Source organism: Fringilla coelebs (assembly GCF_963513975.1).
Source record: "Fringilla coelebs genome assembly, chromosome: 1".
In the NCBI taxonomy this organism is placed as follows: domain Eukaryota; kingdom Metazoa; phylum Chordata; class Aves; order Passeriformes; family Fringillidae; genus Fringilla; species Fringilla coelebs.
Window position 1 is genome coordinate 120761688 of NC_140028.1, and position 16308 is coordinate 120777995.

General features: G+C 38.6%; 1 protein-coding gene across 3 annotated transcripts in view; it reads left to right on the forward strand.

The window, feature by feature from the left end:
• OSBPL3 (oxysterol binding protein like 3) overlaps window positions 1–16308 on the forward strand; it is an 81642-nt gene that overhangs the window by 52197 nt on the left and 13137 nt on the right. For 2 of the 3 annotated variants that reach the window (XM_084205548.1, XM_084205546.1), the window contains exons 8-16: window positions 329–455; window positions 1295–1398; window positions 1538–1630; window positions 2252–2408; window positions 4811–4941; window positions 7664–7771; window positions 10534–10668; window positions 11384–11477; window positions 14454–14704. In XM_084205548.1, the coding sequence (XP_084061674.1) occupies window positions 329–455; window positions 1295–1398; window positions 1538–1630; window positions 2252–2408; window positions 4811–4941; window positions 7664–7771; window positions 10534–10668; window positions 11384–11477; window positions 14454–14704 (1200 nt within the window). The remainder of the gene's footprint in view (window positions 1–328; window positions 456–1294; window positions 1399–1537; window positions 1631–2251; window positions 2409–4810; window positions 4942–7663; window positions 7772–10533; window positions 10669–11383; window positions 11478–14453; window positions 14705–16308) is intronic. The other variant, XM_084205547.1, reaches the window with a different exon arrangement.

Sequence of the window (16308 nt, forward strand, 5' to 3'; positions counted from 1 at the left end):
AATATCCAACCTGTATTTCCCTTGGTGCAGCTTAAGACTGTGTTAAGTGGATTTAATTTATGCAGAATTTTCCCTTCCTCAAAATTTAGTTCTCAGCAAATGTTCACGGTTCCTGGAGTTTTTCTGCTGCTTGTGGACAGCAGTTACATTAGTTATCATGCCATTGTGCTCAAGGACTGTATACCTAGTTTAGATCTCCCCCCTCCATGCAATTGATGCCTTCAGTCCTTGCCCATGATCATGGTCCTCAACTGCTGGTTGTCAGAATTTTTGCATAAAACATAAAAATATTGTGTGTTAATAATTCACTTGCTCTTCTTTGGAACAGGCAGGCAGCTTGACCAAACAGAATTCAACGTCAACTGGAGGTAATTTGTCGTTTTCTTTTTCGAGTAATGAGTCCAGGATTTCATCTTGGCTACAGTCCTCTGAAGACATGGAAAAATGCTCAAGAGGTAATTATATTTGAAGAAAATTGAAAGTAGCCTAATATTTTTCCTAGTTTTTCCTTAACAATGAGAGTATTATACACTAAGTAGTCATTACTGTTAGAATTTTCTCTGAACCTGGAGGAAGGAAAGATGTAGTTGTCAATTAAGTGGTTACTCACTTTTTTTTTGCAAAAGAACTGGTAATTTTGGATGTGGGGGTATCAATTGTGGGCAGCTCTTCAAGAAGCCAATGCATTTCAGTACATTTTCTTTTACATGGGAACATCATGTTCAGTAGTAAGATTTGAACATCCTTAGGCTGGAAAAAGGGAAGCATCCAAAACCTAGTAACTTAAAAAGCACTAAGTCTTTGTACTTCAAAGTCACCTTCTGCTTTCATGCTTTCCTAAGAGCAGGAAGGTCTTTCTCATGTTGGCAATGTCTGTGTGTGATATTTATTTTCTAAATTTCTACCTACCAGTGAGCTTCATCTCTAATGCAGAGGAGCCTCACCTCTAGGTCTGAATGTACAATTCAGTGTTGATGCCTGTGGCATTGTTACCCTCGCCATGAGGAGCTTTGACAAATCTCAAACTGCAGAAATTATCACATTATTCTCATTTTTCTCCATCCAGCTAGGAGAAGATATCATGATCATTATACACACCACATAGATGCATTTCAATATTTTGAATTTAAACTTGACTATAGGATACAATCATTTTATCCAGCAGTCTAATGCTTTTAGTCAATGAATAACTTAAGCTAGCTGCAATCAAAATAGGATTAGCCTGCAAAGAAGGAAAACTGTCAGTGTGTCTGTTACTTTAGGGCAACTGAAAATATTCTCTTGTTCCAAACAGACCTCTCCAACTGTCACACATATTTACTGGAAATGAACCAGCTGTTACAGAGCATGGATGTTCTTCACAGGACCTATTCAGCCCCTGCTATAAATGCTATGCAGGTTTGTTGCTTAAAAACAAAACCAAAAACTATTTTCCCTTACAATTCCGAAAAATAACCCCAAATCCTAAAGAATCGAGGTGTTTCTTAGTGTTGTTGGATTTATGGCAGTCTCTGTTGTTTTTGTGTGTTGTTAAAAGGTTGGACCTTTTGAAAGCCCAAAGAAGGAAAAGAGAACACACAGGAGGTGGCGATCCAGAGTTGTTGGGAAAGAGGCTAAAGGAATGTTACAGGTAACTTCAGTCCTTTCAGAGCCCACCTGCCTCCAAACCTTAGTTATTGATCACTTCTTGGCATGACCAGTTAAGGAAATACGAATCCTTTTTAAGTAGAGTCCCATGTTAGCTCATTTTTAGTGGTAATATATCAGACAAAACACAAATGTGATGTCATTGATATCTGCAATAGAATATCTGTCCTGTTACCTTCAGGACACTGGCCGTGTTTTTTACCCATTGTCAGTCTTCTCCAGTTTGTTGGAGTTTGTTGGCTTGTTTTTTGGTTGGTTTTTTTTTTAATGAGTACAGATTTTTGCAAATTCCCTAGAGAGCTTTGTGCACATTTGCATCCAGAGGCCATGTGATTAGATACTTATAAGTGGGGGGAAATAACCTGGCATATGTAACAGCTCTCAATGGCCTTGTCTTTTTGAGTTTGGCAATCTCCCATTATGGCACCTTGGATGAAGTTCTATCTCTGGTTTCATTTGCCAGGTGTCATCAATCAAAGCTTATCGATAATTGACAGTAATTTTTTTCATTTTTGGTGTCTCCAACATGGAATCCAAGTGGGTACAGTAAAACAAAATTTTCTTTTGTTTATAAAAACATCACAAATTACTATCCAACTTACAGGTGCCTTCAGTATTTTCTGCCCCTATGAGACTGCATGCTTCCAATCCAAACTTATCTACAATAGATTTTGTAGAGGAGAAAAATTACTCTGATGGCTCTGAAACATCATCAGAATTTACTAAAATGCAAGAGGACTTATTTCATGTTGCACATAAAGGTAAATTAAATTGTCTTTTATAAATGGTTTTATATCATCCTAGTTTTGATGATGATATGACTTCTGAAAATGCTTCCTGTTTATTGTTTAGAAAACACCTTCCTTTAATTTCCTTGAGGAATTGCAAGTGTTGAGATCTTGAGCCATTTGAAAAAGGTGGCTTAATCACCACTTTTTACACTTTCATTTAATAGAGAACTATCCCTTGTTTTGTGTGCTAAAAGCCTGGATTGTTTTCTATGTTGCCAAAAGGTAAAATACCTAAAATCAGGTGCTAGAAATACAGCAGACTTTACTCTCTTGTGCTTGCATGCATATTTGTGCATATGGGCACATTCATGTTTCTATATTCTGTGCGCTTCACCGTGGTTCAGAGTCAACATTTGTTGGTGATGCAAGGGTTGCTATGGTAGTAACCTATTTTTAGTGAATACAGAAGAGTAAATCATGCAAAGCAGCCAGAGGGGGAGCTTGACTAGAAATATTTCTTCCCTCAAAATCATTTTTCATTTGCAGCGCTTTGTTCCATCACCCTCGCACCAGAAACGTTTTTATTGTTTAAGTGATCTTGGTGAGGGAGGCACTTAAGCATTTATGGCTGAAAGGCTTTTGGGAGGATTGGCTTTGCCCCCTTTGGCACACGGTAATGGTTGATGGTATCAATAAGCATTCTTGGCTTGCTGCTCCCCTTTGGTGCTGATGTATCTTGATTCTGTTATGTAAGGAATGTATGTAAGTAGTAAACTTCACAAAGCCAATTATAGTCAAAACTGACGTATGTTTTCCAAAAGAAGAGAAGAAGTGAGGGTGGGAGGCAGTGGGAAAAGTTGCTGTTAAGCAGAGCAAAGAAATCAACTACTCAAGATCATCTTACTGGAATTGTCCAAGACAGAAATTTTGGTTAGATTGATCCACACGTTTGAAGGGACAATTAACTTTGTTATAATGACTGCAGAATCATTTTACTAAGAGGATAAAGAATTTTTCTCTAAAGTAATTTCATAGCACCCCCATTCCAAGAAAAAGTAGTGGAGAAACCTCTTTTGCCACCTTTTCGATGCAAATTGCATAAAATGTAACACTAGTCATGTAGTTGGCAGTAATTCTTGAAAAATAAAGTTAGTATACAAAATATTAAATGTCAGTGAAGGTCACTGAAGATTCTGGTCATGTTATCTACATGTAAAAGAAAGCCCAACAGAATAGGTCACCGTGGATATATTTCCCTTCCCACCCTGTAATACTGTTAAAGATTTCTTTGGATAGTATAAGAGTTAGCTTTGCTAATGGTTTGCAGTATTGGAATATACCTTAAGAATAATTTTTCAGAAGTCTAAGTTGGGTTACATAACTACTCAGTGAAATTATGAAGATTCAGGTTAACTCAGAGTGGATGATTAGGAGAGAGAGGTATTGGGAATTTCTTGTTGTTTGCCCTTCTCATGCATCCATGCTCAGATTTTCTACCTTCATTTCCCTGTAAATGGATTCATTTTTGCATTGGCAAGTCTCATGGCTGTATTACAGGGCTTGATTAGGTCCTCAGAAGTCCTCTAATGCTCCAGTCAGATGAATGCTGAAAACCTACACCGACAAGCACTGCTCAAATAAATTTTTATTCCTTGTGGTTAAAGAGAAGATGCAATGTCATAGTGGTGAAAAAAATTCTAAAAGTGCATTTCCCCTATAAGCCCCCCTGTAGTGATATTAAAATAGCATGATCTGTTGTCTGATTTAGATGTATTGGGCTGGTGATAATGCCTCAGGAAGGAGTAGAAGTAGCAGCACAGCATGCACATCATTCAGGATCTGACCCTTTGAGTCACTAAATCATCTAACAAGCTAGAATTGCTCTAGCACAGAAAGAGATAAGAAAACATAACGCCACAGTTGACTTGCTTGTGGGGAAACTACTAACCCTAGAGCTGTAGCACAATATGTGTTATAGCTGCCTGTTTCTTTTTTTTTTCTCCTATTTGATTTTTTTTTCCCTTTTGTCTCTTCTTCTCCCCCTCCCCCCCCCCCCACCTCGGAATTTATAGAGGAATATGGAATAGAGTCATGACCATCTGAAGATTCAAGTTAATTGGGAAACAAAAGCAAGTGAAGAGCAGATGTGGTTAGTTAGCTTTGTTGCCATCTGTCACAAATAGTCAGAGTAATTTTGACTGTGGCTAATATGGTCAACACAGTATTCTTCACCATAAACATGTCTCCTACAAAAAATCTACCCTATAGCCTTGATTAATATTACTTGGTTTTAGTAACCCACCCTGGATCTCTCAACCTAAATTCTTGTTTCTGTCACCATAAATGATGCTTTATTGGAGTTTTATGTAATTGGTGTGTATACAATTGGCTGCTGATGTTTTTAACTGTCACTTTTTATTAAATGCTTCTAGTTTACTTCACCTTGAGGTCAGCTTTCAGCACCATATCTACAGAGAGAGAAAAGCTGAAGCAGATGCTGGAGTATGATGCATCCTCATCTCCATCTGCACAAATAGTGGGCTTGAAGAATGCCTTAACATCTGTAAGTGACATGCTGAAGCTCACCAAGCTTCATTGTCATCAGATACTATTTTTAAATTTTAGAGTAGTTAATTTCTGTTTCTAAAGTGTCAGCTCTGTGCTAAAACTTGCAGAATTCAATCATAGTAACTTATTATAGATGTGTTTTTCAGAGATTTTGCTAAATGTTAAAGGTATTGTCAAATCATTGGAGTTTGATAGATGGATTGATTTAGGTATGTAGTCTAATCTGTATTATTTGAGATGGAGAATCAGAGGGCTGCTCTGTAACTATGAATCTGCTTTCTTTCTGAACATGCTACTACTCACTTCTGATAGGTTGCATGTTTCCTTTTCCTTTTTTTTTACCTAACAGCACTCAAATATTCCCCGTATGACTTGGCATAAAACAAAGGTGAGGGTGGCTGAATGCACTCAGCTGTCCCTTTTAATGCACTAGAGCTTCACCATGCTGCACCAAGACACTGCAAAGCAAATTCCAGTACAACTTGTTTATATTGACTTCCAGCCTCAATTATCTCTCAGTCCTCTAAAAGCAGCAATGGAGCTATTAGGGCAGAGTTCTAAATGACAAAAGATTGTGCTCTTTAAAAAGGTGGGGGTTTGGTTGGTGTTCTTTCTGTAATTGGTAGAGGCCAGAACTTTTTAGCTTGGTCATGTTTAAAAATGTCAACCAAACTGATCTGACTCCAGGGCAATGAGGGCAATCATTACCGTGGCCTTAAAATTTCAGAGTTTATTGCAAACACCACATCAGGGCAGGGGAGACTCTCTGCCACTGATCAGTGGGATGTAGATAGTCTGGGAATTATTTCAGTATGAAAACTTCCCTTTGCTTTGCAAAAGCTGCATGTGATCACAGTTTTTAAGAGTATGACATGCCTCTTTGCCTGGGCCTCTAGAGACTGCAATGTCTCCACAGTGTTTAGAGAAAGTTGAAGTTGTGTAATAACTGTACTTGTTCACTTGCACTACTTTTGTTTTTGGCTTTCAGATGTTCCACTTCTGATATTTGAATAGGTGGCTTTTATTTTTTCAGCGTTATTTGTCTACCATTTTATATCAGGAAATCAGTTTTAAGATTGCTGAACTTAGTGAACACTCAGCTTAGCATGAATTATTTTGTTTTCTAGGCAGTGAAATGTGGTTGTCCATCTTCATCCTATACATGTCTAAAAAATAATTCTGTTAGGTTTTATCTGATGCTTAATCAGTCTTGTAGCCCATCCAGAAGTCTTCTTTGAACCTTGGCTGTTTCAGCAAGGTGATCACCTATGAGGGCTCTTTTTAATCTGCAGGTCTGTAATGTCATGCCAACAGAAATTTTCTCACCCTGTACAGCAGAGATCCTGTAGGAGAATGAAATGAACTTCCTTTTAAGACATTTGGAAGCATGGATATGATAAACTTGATATATTTTTTAGACTTCCTCGCAAGAAAGAGTCTTGTGTTAATGACTTTGGCTTAGTGTTTGTTGTTGCTCATTTTAGTTTGTTTTCTGTACAGGAGGAACAAAAAACATTCACTCACAGGTGGAAAGCTATCAAACATAACTCTGTTTTGCTCCCATCAGCCTGGCAGTGGAAGAAAAATGAGCAGATTTAAAGTGGATAAACCCCCACAAAACTAGCATATCTGCCTCTGCTTCTCCCTCATTAAGATAGTATCCTTGACCTACACACATTCTAAGAAAAGGAAATACAGAATGGGAAAAGATACAATGTTTCTGGTTTGGGAGGAGGAAGAAGCCAGCAGAAAGAAGAAAAGATTTTGTAGCAAATAATGAAAATGGGAAATTGTCATTACAGGAGAGCTATTTTGCACTTGCTTGATGAGGATTTAACACAGTCCTGAGCATTTGACACAGTAGGGATATATATACCTTTATGGCAAATTCAGACCACATATAGCTAAAGCCAGAAATAAGTTTTCTCCTCTCCTTCATCACATTGAGCTTACTGGCTTTCCTGCACCCAAGAGAATTTTGAACACAAATTACTGCCAAAAGCAGAAGCATTTGTGGGATAAAGCGGATGTGCAAACAGCAGGGTTCTCCACATCCTGGTATTGATTCAGATCACTAAAATGGGATGTAAGTCTTCAAAAATGTTCCAAAATTAATAATGCAATCTCTTGTTTCAGAGACATTTTCATTGCAGTGTTAGGCTCTCTTCCTACAAGTCTACTCTAGTTGACATCTGTCTATCAGATGCACCCAGAATAAGTAAATAACATGTAACAAACATGAGTTTGCAGTAGAGGCCTTTTATTCTGACCATTGCCATTATAATCTGAGAGGACACGAGTTGTACCTGTTACCTGTGTGAATTTATGTCTTGTTTATCTGTCATTGAAAGGCAAAGGAAACTGCCAGTATGGGAAAATCAAATGGTTTTGAATGTGGCAAGAACTAACGTTGAGAGAGGCTATGTTGGAGATGGGGGTGAAGGAAGGGGGCATGAAAAGAAAAATATGCCTGCCATCTTTGACTTTTTTCCTCCACTGATGTCTCTGTTTCCTCGCACTAGGAAAAAAAAACAGTTTTAACTTGACAGATAAGGAGTAAGTTTTGAAGTATTTATAATAAAGGATTCACTGAACCAGTAAAAAAAGGATGTGGTGGTGTTTTATATTACACTTTAAATAGTCTTTGCCCCTTTTTATACGAGAAAGCCACGTTCAAGAGAACTTTATATCCCCAATATTTTTGTTAAATATTCCAGGCAATAGCACAAAACACAGATCTTAAAGACCGGTTACGCAGAATACATGCCGAATCTAAGATCATTGATTCAGCATCTAATGCAAAACCAAGCCCAGATTTGGTGAAGGTGGGTATGGATTTCCTCTTTCAGTGATGTCCTGTTCCTCCAGCCCCTACATCTAGACAGTGCTGCATAGCTGCCTCTTGTCTGTTCTCGTGTCCCCGCCTTGGTGTGGTGTGTTAGCCAAGCCAGTCTGCTTTCCTGGTTGTGAGTCATTTCTGGTGGTGCATTGTGTGGTGTTTGATTTCTAAGGCTTGCCTGGTGAGCAGGTTTCCTGAACACATCTTCCATTGCTTTCTGCTACTGGTTCCTGGTGTTCTCCCTTGCCTGCTTCTCATTCAGCATGTACAGAGCTGCCACCTGTCACCCTCGTGCCACTGTTTCTCTTGCCCTTTTAATCCTTTGTTAAGTCATGTAGATCTTTTGTCACCCATCCAAGTGCTGTTAGCCCAGAATGTTGGCTACCAGTGTGGATCATGTAAGGTTTAGAACAATTACCAGACATTTCCAAGAAAGGATCAAAGTTAATGGGACATACAAGAGCCCTTTCAGCCATTTAGTCTTGTTTGTGTGAAGCCAGGGACTCTTCTACATCAAGTTAGCTGGTCTGAGATTCCACTGATGTTCAGACAGCTTTTTGGCTCACTGCAGAATGCATGAGAAAATAGTGTAATTATAGGTCATAAGATGTGGGTGTTAATGGTGTTAGTGAGGGAAGCCAGAACTGTGTTATTTCTGATGGATTTTCCTAAATGTTAACTCATACAGAAACCTCTGCTGTGCTTGTAGTATAAAGCTTTCATTAGAACTTGAGTGCATGTAATGCTGGGGCTTTTATGTAACTAATTATTTCCTTTTATTTTTAAAGACAGTTTAGTCATTCCAGAACAGATTCCATCTGTTCGCTTCTGGTTCAGTTCTGGTGTAGTGGAGCTGTATTTTGGTCATATTTAGCTGTTCAGTTTTGGGCTTTTTTCCTGTAGGTAGTTGATCATTCTGATGCCTTTTGCTTTAAAACCCAGGAGAATTTGAACGGCCCTTAAACTGCTATCCAGAAAAGCATTAATGCGTTGTTACTTCGTTTCAGGAGTTATTTTCTTTTTCAGTGGAGGTCCTTGCAATGACAATGGGTTATTTTTGAATCTTGTGCTATGTGCTATACACACACAAAGAGACACACACGACAAAAATAGCTTTCAGAAGGTCCTTTGGAGGTTGCATTTACAAATTCCCTCTGGCATGGCTTGGGATGGAACTTGAGGATGAAATCACTTATACTGGAGAAGCTTCATTTTAAGACTGTGTGAGGACTGTGATACAGTAGTGCTGCTTTGAGAAAGACAGGGCAACTGCACAAAACTTGTCACTTAATGATGCATTGGGTGCTGTGATCCACCTGTGAAAATTGAAGCAGTATAAAATAGTAGCTCAAGCCTTTGCATAAGGGAAAAGTTTGGTTTGTCCATTGGGTAATTTAACTGTAGTTCACCATGCCAAAGGGGGAATATGGAACAAGAAAAACTGAAGCTTAATGTGTTAGATATATAAACCTGATGCTCTTTTATGAGTCTTTCCTGCTCACTTTCCTTCTCGGATTCAAAATAGTATTGGAAATAATCCCAGTAGCAATGCTTATGTGTGTAACGTTGTTTGTTTTTTTTTTTTACTTGTAGGCTAGTATAACTGCCTTCCTCCAGAAGGAACAATGTTGAGGTTTTCTTTTATCCCTGCTGTAAAAGGAGGGGTTTTTCAAGTCTTTTTTTATAGCAGTTTGTTTTGTTCCCATGTCACCATTATCAGCGTGTACCGAATAACTTTCCATACCACAGCAAAACCTACCAACAGAAAAGCTTTGAAAGAAGGTTTGTCAGCCTGATTCTGGGCTTGTCAGGTTGTTCATTATGTTGTTCTGAAAATAAAAATACTACAATTCCTGCAAAATTACGATGTGGAAGTCATGGTTATAAGCTAGTAAGGCACCTCATGCAGAAAATCTTGAGAGCAGCTAATACACTCATTTGGGCCAGCATAGCTCATTTCCCTTGTGTTGGTGGAGTTGTCAGGGAAAACAGTGGCACACAAGCTTCTCCAACTTCTTTACTGCCACCACAGAATGAGAAGTCTCACTGGTCCCCCCACCTTTTCCAGGCCACCCGTTGGAGCTCTGCTTACACCAATGATCTGTAGTGCTTCCATGGGAGGGGCTATCAGGATCAATTCCGGTTACGTGGCTTTAATAATATGTTGGTTTTGGGTAACATGGAGATATCTCAGATGTGGATATGTAAGAATGATTTCCAAAACACAGCATAGAAAATTAGGGAATAAAAAGAGCTAGGAAAACATACTTTATGAACAAAGCAACTTTACCCCTCTGAATTTTGTAGGCTACTCTACTGCAGGCTTTGCATTGAGCAAGGCTTGAGCAGGAAAAGATTAATTAATTTGCTAAGATCAGGAAGGAATGTGAATCTAGGGTGTAATATAAAGAGATGGGAGTTTTGTTCTTTTGTGGGCTTTTTGATGATACACTTGGATATATCTTGCTAAATCATCCAAATAGCAAAGCATTTTTATGTGCAGCACCTTAGGTGATTTACTCAATATGCATTGCTTTATTTTCCTTCTTTTTCCTTCTCTTTGGTCTGTTTTACTTTGGTTTAAATCCCACTTTGAAACACATGCTATCATTCATGTAAATTGAAGAGAAGCATGTGCAATCTTCTCCCAGTGTTTTACAGCCCTTCAAGTTAGGAGACTGTGGAATTGCATGCATGAATGTTGTTTGTGCTACTTCCCTGCTCAAAACTTTTTCTTCTTTTAAACAGGAAAATTCAAGAGAGGAAGGCAGAGGTCTGGTTCACCAGGTCTCCAATGAAAGCAGACTGTCTATCGCTGACTCTCTCACAGAATTTTTTGATGCTCAGGAAGTCCTGCTGTCTGCTAGTTCTTCAGAAAATGAGGTCTGAGCAAGAAGATTTACATCACTCAGATGTATTTTCTTATCTGTTTATTGACTGGCAATCTTTCTGAGCCCTAACTGTACATCAGAAGACTGCCAGAAAATTTAAATTTTCAAAACATTTGGAAATTAATATGTCATTTATATTTATTTGTTGTCATTGTCTCTTCACTGTAAAGGGTAGCAAGTATTATGAAGAAGTCTTACATACACTGTGAGAGAGATGGCAATTAAGTAGCTTTTATGCAGATACTGCAGACATTGTAGGCTGCCTCGAGTCATTATACAGGGGCCCAGGGAATTGCATCACAAAAATACTTATTCATACCTGTCCTTGAGTACCTGTAGGTGCCTTGAGTCTGATGTCATACATTCTGAAATTTATTCCAACTTTGTTTCCTCTCTTGGGTCCCATAAAAACCTTGGCTTTTGATATGAGGAAAGCCTTCTTAGTTGTGAAGCCAAGGAGAGGAATCATGTCTCCACTCAAGCTAAAATTTCAATTATAGCCATCTCTCCCAAACTCAAACGTGTCTTCTTAGGACTTCGTAGTACTTTTCCAAAGTACTGAAAGACAGCTTGAACAGTTCAATTATATTAATAATTGAACAGTTCAATTATATTAATAATTGCAGCTGAGAGTAATAATGTCCACGTGCATTTGGGATTATTTTAATGAGTGCTGTATCTTGCTTTTTTCCCCACCCCACACTCAGGTATCAGATGATGACTCATATGTAAGTGATATCAGTGATAATGTCTCAGAAGATAACCTAAGCAATGACATGGAGAATGAAAGACAAACTTTAGGTAAGTTCAGTGAGTTTTTTATGCCATGTTTTGAGAATTTTGTTACTGCTTGTTTTGGATTTTTTTTTTTTCTTCTCTTACTAGATAATTTGATATTTTGGGTTTTGAAATGTAAAAAGCCTGTGTTTTTTCTCGTATAGACTGAGACTGGTTTGGAACAGCAGATTCTAGCTAATCTGCTTCTCTGGGCACTGTTGATTAGGCAGGACAGTGGCTCTCTATCAGCAGGGAAACACCTCTTTTCTTGGCTTCTTTGATGCAACTCCCACTCTCTCAGTTTCTCATGGCCACAGGATTTTTTCAAAGTAGTAAGGCCCAGCTGCTTTCATTTTTTAAAACAAGTTTTTTTCCTTGTCACACTGTTTTTTCAGTCTGAAATTTAGCAACTGCATTCAGACGTCCTGTTGGTTTAGAAGAACTCTGTGTTTAAAGGAACATGAGAATAATTACTCACTGGCAGCTTTGGTGCATGACCATAAGAATCTCTTTGTTGCATGTATTACTCATGATAATGTTGTTAGTACCTATGCTAATTTGTCCTCCTAATGGAAAGAGATTCAAAAAAAGGAGAAGAATTGGTCGTTACAACCTAATTGGCTTTGTGCCTTCAACTCATTTCAGCTAACCACAATGTTCTTCCCAGTCTAACAATATATTTTTTATTTCAAAAATGCTGAACACTGATTTCTCACTAGCAGCTGTTTCCTGATCATCTCCAAGAACCAGCAGATTCCTATGTACTTGGGTAGTTTAATATGTATTCTGTAACTGAAAGAAAATAAAGAAATTTCAAAATTTTCCTTTAAGATAGAAATGAATTCAAATGAATTTATCTCATGATCTGGACCTTAGAAAGCTGTATTAATGTGGCAGTTCATCTTCTTTTGACAAAGACTGTCACTGAAGCTCTTCAGTATAAGAAGCACCTCTGCATGCTTCTGGTACCTGCTATTTCTGTGCTTTGGGCAGCCTGCCACTGCCAATAATAGAAAACTGGATGTCGTTTTCCTACAGGGCTTTAGCTGCACCATAAATTGTGGGATTATGACAAATCCTGTGGCCACTGTTATGCAGAAGGTCAGATCAGATGTTGATAATGGTCCAGTTTGGCCTCAGAAGTCATTGACTCCAACTGGAGGTCAGATGTCTAAACCTCCTTTGGCATTTATCCTGTCTGTCACAGCTCCTACAAACCAGAACTGCCTGGGCCTTTCTCTAATGGAGACTAGGCAAACTTCACTGCTTAGAAAATTTGTATCTGAGTACTGAAGTTCTTGCTCCACTCTGTTTTTTCAGCAGTTTACCTCAATTAATGGACTGGTCCAGAATATGTAAATGAGCCAATTGGAATCCTGTTTTTAATCATAAGTTTTCAAAAGACATAGCCAAATCCCATTTCTGGGAGCTCTTTTGAACGAGCATAAGTTTTTAGTATTTGCCTCATTCCTGAGTTAGCTAAGGGAACATCCTTCTTTTTGGCCTCTTCTGATATTAGATAAATTCTTCCAATAGGGAAGCATTGAAGTGAGCTCCTTAACTCCCAACAGTATAATTGTTTCAGGTCGGTTTTTTGACTCATAGCGCCCATGCCATTTTTAAGTAAAAAGAAAGACACAGGCAAGGGGCTGGAAATGGTTCATAATGACCTTGTTAGAGTAACTCAATCATATGAGGTATTAGGACTTGGAGTTTGCCAGTGGCAAGAAAGATGGAAACTCCTTCCTCAAAACTCTGAGGCTACTGATTACCCTGTAAAAGTTCCATGGCAGGCATGGAGAAGTTTGTCCTTGTGGTCCCCTGTCACTGCTGTAAGCACTGCTAATACCCTGCTTATGTCAGGGGCAGAGAAGAGGAAGTACTGGTTAAGGGCATTTTAGGGCAGGGACTCTTCAGGCATGTGTAGCACAGAAGGAGATGTGCAGCCCAGTGTGGGTTTAATGCCTTTGAGACAGAGCTGTGTGAGGAGAGCCAGAAAAGGACAGGGCTTGACAGACTGAGGCTATTCCTGAGTGCCCCCAAATAGTAACTGATCCTAAGGCAGGAGCTTCCTAGGTGCTCCTGAGGCACCTGGAAAGATAAAATATGTTCTTGTAGAGGCAAACACACTCTGAAACAGAAGTGATGTACAGCTAAGCAATATAATCACTTATCACTTCAGACTAGTGCCTGTTGTGGAAGCTTGTAGCTCTATTTGGATTCTGCTACAAATTCTGTCATGGCACACTTAGAGCTATTTATCCTGTTCTGATTGCTTTGATACAGGAACACAGACTTCAGATATTCATGTCAAGGACTCTTGACTTGAGTCTTTTTTTTTTTTTTTTTTAATCTTCAGCAAACCCATAGCTCTACAGTTGCTTCAGCTTTTGCATCCTTAAAACACATCAGTTTTCCATCAATGTATGGGTATATCTCAAAGTAACATTGCTATGTTTAAATGCTATGGGGAAAAGCCTGAATGTAAATTCATGGTACAGTAAATTTCCCTGGTAGGAGTATGCAAAGAAGTAGGAAAAGATCAGTAGGAGTAGTTATTATCCTTGCATCTGTAAGTTACATCTTGCCTTCTGAGAAGTGTCAACTTAATTGAAGGTCTGTCAAGTAAGGAGGTTTATATCCCCTAAACAGATAGGAATCCATCTCTGTTACAAATAAAATAGTTATAATATTTATTCTTTCAAATTCAGTGGAAAGTCTGAGCCTTTTCTTGCAGACTTCAAGGGAAAAGAAGGTCATTTTTATGCATCTCTCGTACTTGGCATTTTACTTCCGTTAATGTACATAAAATGTGATTCTTAATTTTGTCATTTTTATAACAGGCTATCTTCAAACCACAAGTGAAATACTTAAATGATTCGTGGGTGGAAGGAAGTTTTGACAGAAGGAAAGATGGTTGCATTTTAATGTATGTTTGCAAAGGGGGATGAAACTAAGAAAATGCAAATTTAATTGTTCTGCCACTTCCTTCCTTTTCAGATTGTATTTCTGAAAGCGGAATCGGATGCAATTCTAAACGGAGAACGTGTTTACCAGCTCCGTGCCCTAACACGAGTAACATCAGCCTGTGGAATATCCTGAGGAATAACATAGGGAAGGATCTCTCCAAAGTGGCCATGCCTGTGGAGTTAAACGAGCCCCTGAACACGCTGCAGCGCCTCTGCGAGGAGCTGGAGTACAGCGAGCTCCTGGATACGGCGGCGCACACGCCAAACCCCTTCGAGCGGATGGTAAATACCTGACTCCAAATACTCAGGAACATTCAACAGAATAGAATAAACATAAAAGCAGTGCTGAAGAAGTGAAGATGTTCAATTCCATTGTTTTGCTTCTCTCAGCTGAGAGAAGCAAACTCTCCAAATGTCTGTACATACTCACATAGCCACTATTTTTGACTCCCCTGTTTCATTTCTGTTGCTTTTTCAGGAAGTCTCTCCTCAAGTACCTTGCTGTACTGCAAGTTTAAACAAAGAAGGAGCTTAGTTCTGTTTTGCAGCTGATGCACTCTAACATTAAAAATATACAGCAAAAAGGGAGGATGGGATTGAGCTTAGTTCCCTCTCAAGATGAAAGCTACAATAGATCTTTTTCAGTGCTGTCTGATGTGGTAACACATTTCTTCATAGAGATTCTGGATCTTCCAGCTCTACATGGCTGTGATATCTTTATATTAACTAACTGGGCTCCATGGTTTTTATTAACTGGTGTTCTGAATTTTTTGTGTTTATCCAAAATGTTCAGGATCTCAAAACCAGGCTGCATGCTGTATGTTGGGTACAATAATGATGTCATCCTCTCCCAGTGCAGAACCCTGAATTCTGCATTTGGCAAAAGAACAAGAGAGAAACAACAAGAAATGCATTTGTTGTTCTGCTTCCAGGTGTACAAGAGCTACTTAATATGCATAAACCCATAAATAAAGGATTAGAAACTCCCTAAATTCTCTTAAATGGGAGATACAGATTTTCCCATAAACTGTATTAAGCCTTTTCAATTCAATATATCTTATCTCAAAATGAGGTTATTAGTGAGAGTAGGTAGTCATGTTAAAAATACTGCTTGAAAAGTCTCTTTCCTCTGACATTCTGACACTTTCAAGGGTTACAATTTAGGGCCTGTTCCCAGGGTGGGGTCATTCACTGGGGGTTTCAGTCCATAGCATTTTTTATTCTCTTGAGAACATATGCTAAAAGGAAAAGGAAATGAGCAGTAGTTGTTCGAAAGGGAGGGAAAAGAAGCCTTTTCCCTCCTCCCCACACCCAAGCATCTGGAAATTACCTCAGACTTCTATATTCTTTACCTTTGAGAAATTCCTGAAGCAAGATTTAACACTGGCTGCTGCATAGTAATTGCAATAGTTCATAAAATAGCCTATCCTCAGTGGATTTGTTTTCTGAAACTGTGAAAAGAGAGTATCTACACTTTCACAAGATGAGGAAAATGGAACGAAAAGAGGGAAAAAAAGTGTTACAAAAGAGACTTGAATCAAACAGCCTTGAATTCTGATTCCTCATGTTATGCTTGAGTTGACTGCAAAAATTTGGAGGGCTGCCTGTGTGTCAGTCATGATCAACAGTTTCATGATTAGGAGTAATAGCACCCAGTGGATAAAAAACAATTTAAGTCAAACAGCATTAAAAATTGCAAAGTTGGTGAAGAACCATCCAATAGTTCCTGTGCCATGTATATGAAAAGGATGGTTGGTACATTTATGGAGTCACAGATGTAACTATAAAAACCAGTTATTATACAAAAATTTAACAGTGACTTTTAAGGTTACTTCTTTGAACCGTATTGCAGAATGCTGAGCTGTTCCAAACACTTTTCAGAAATG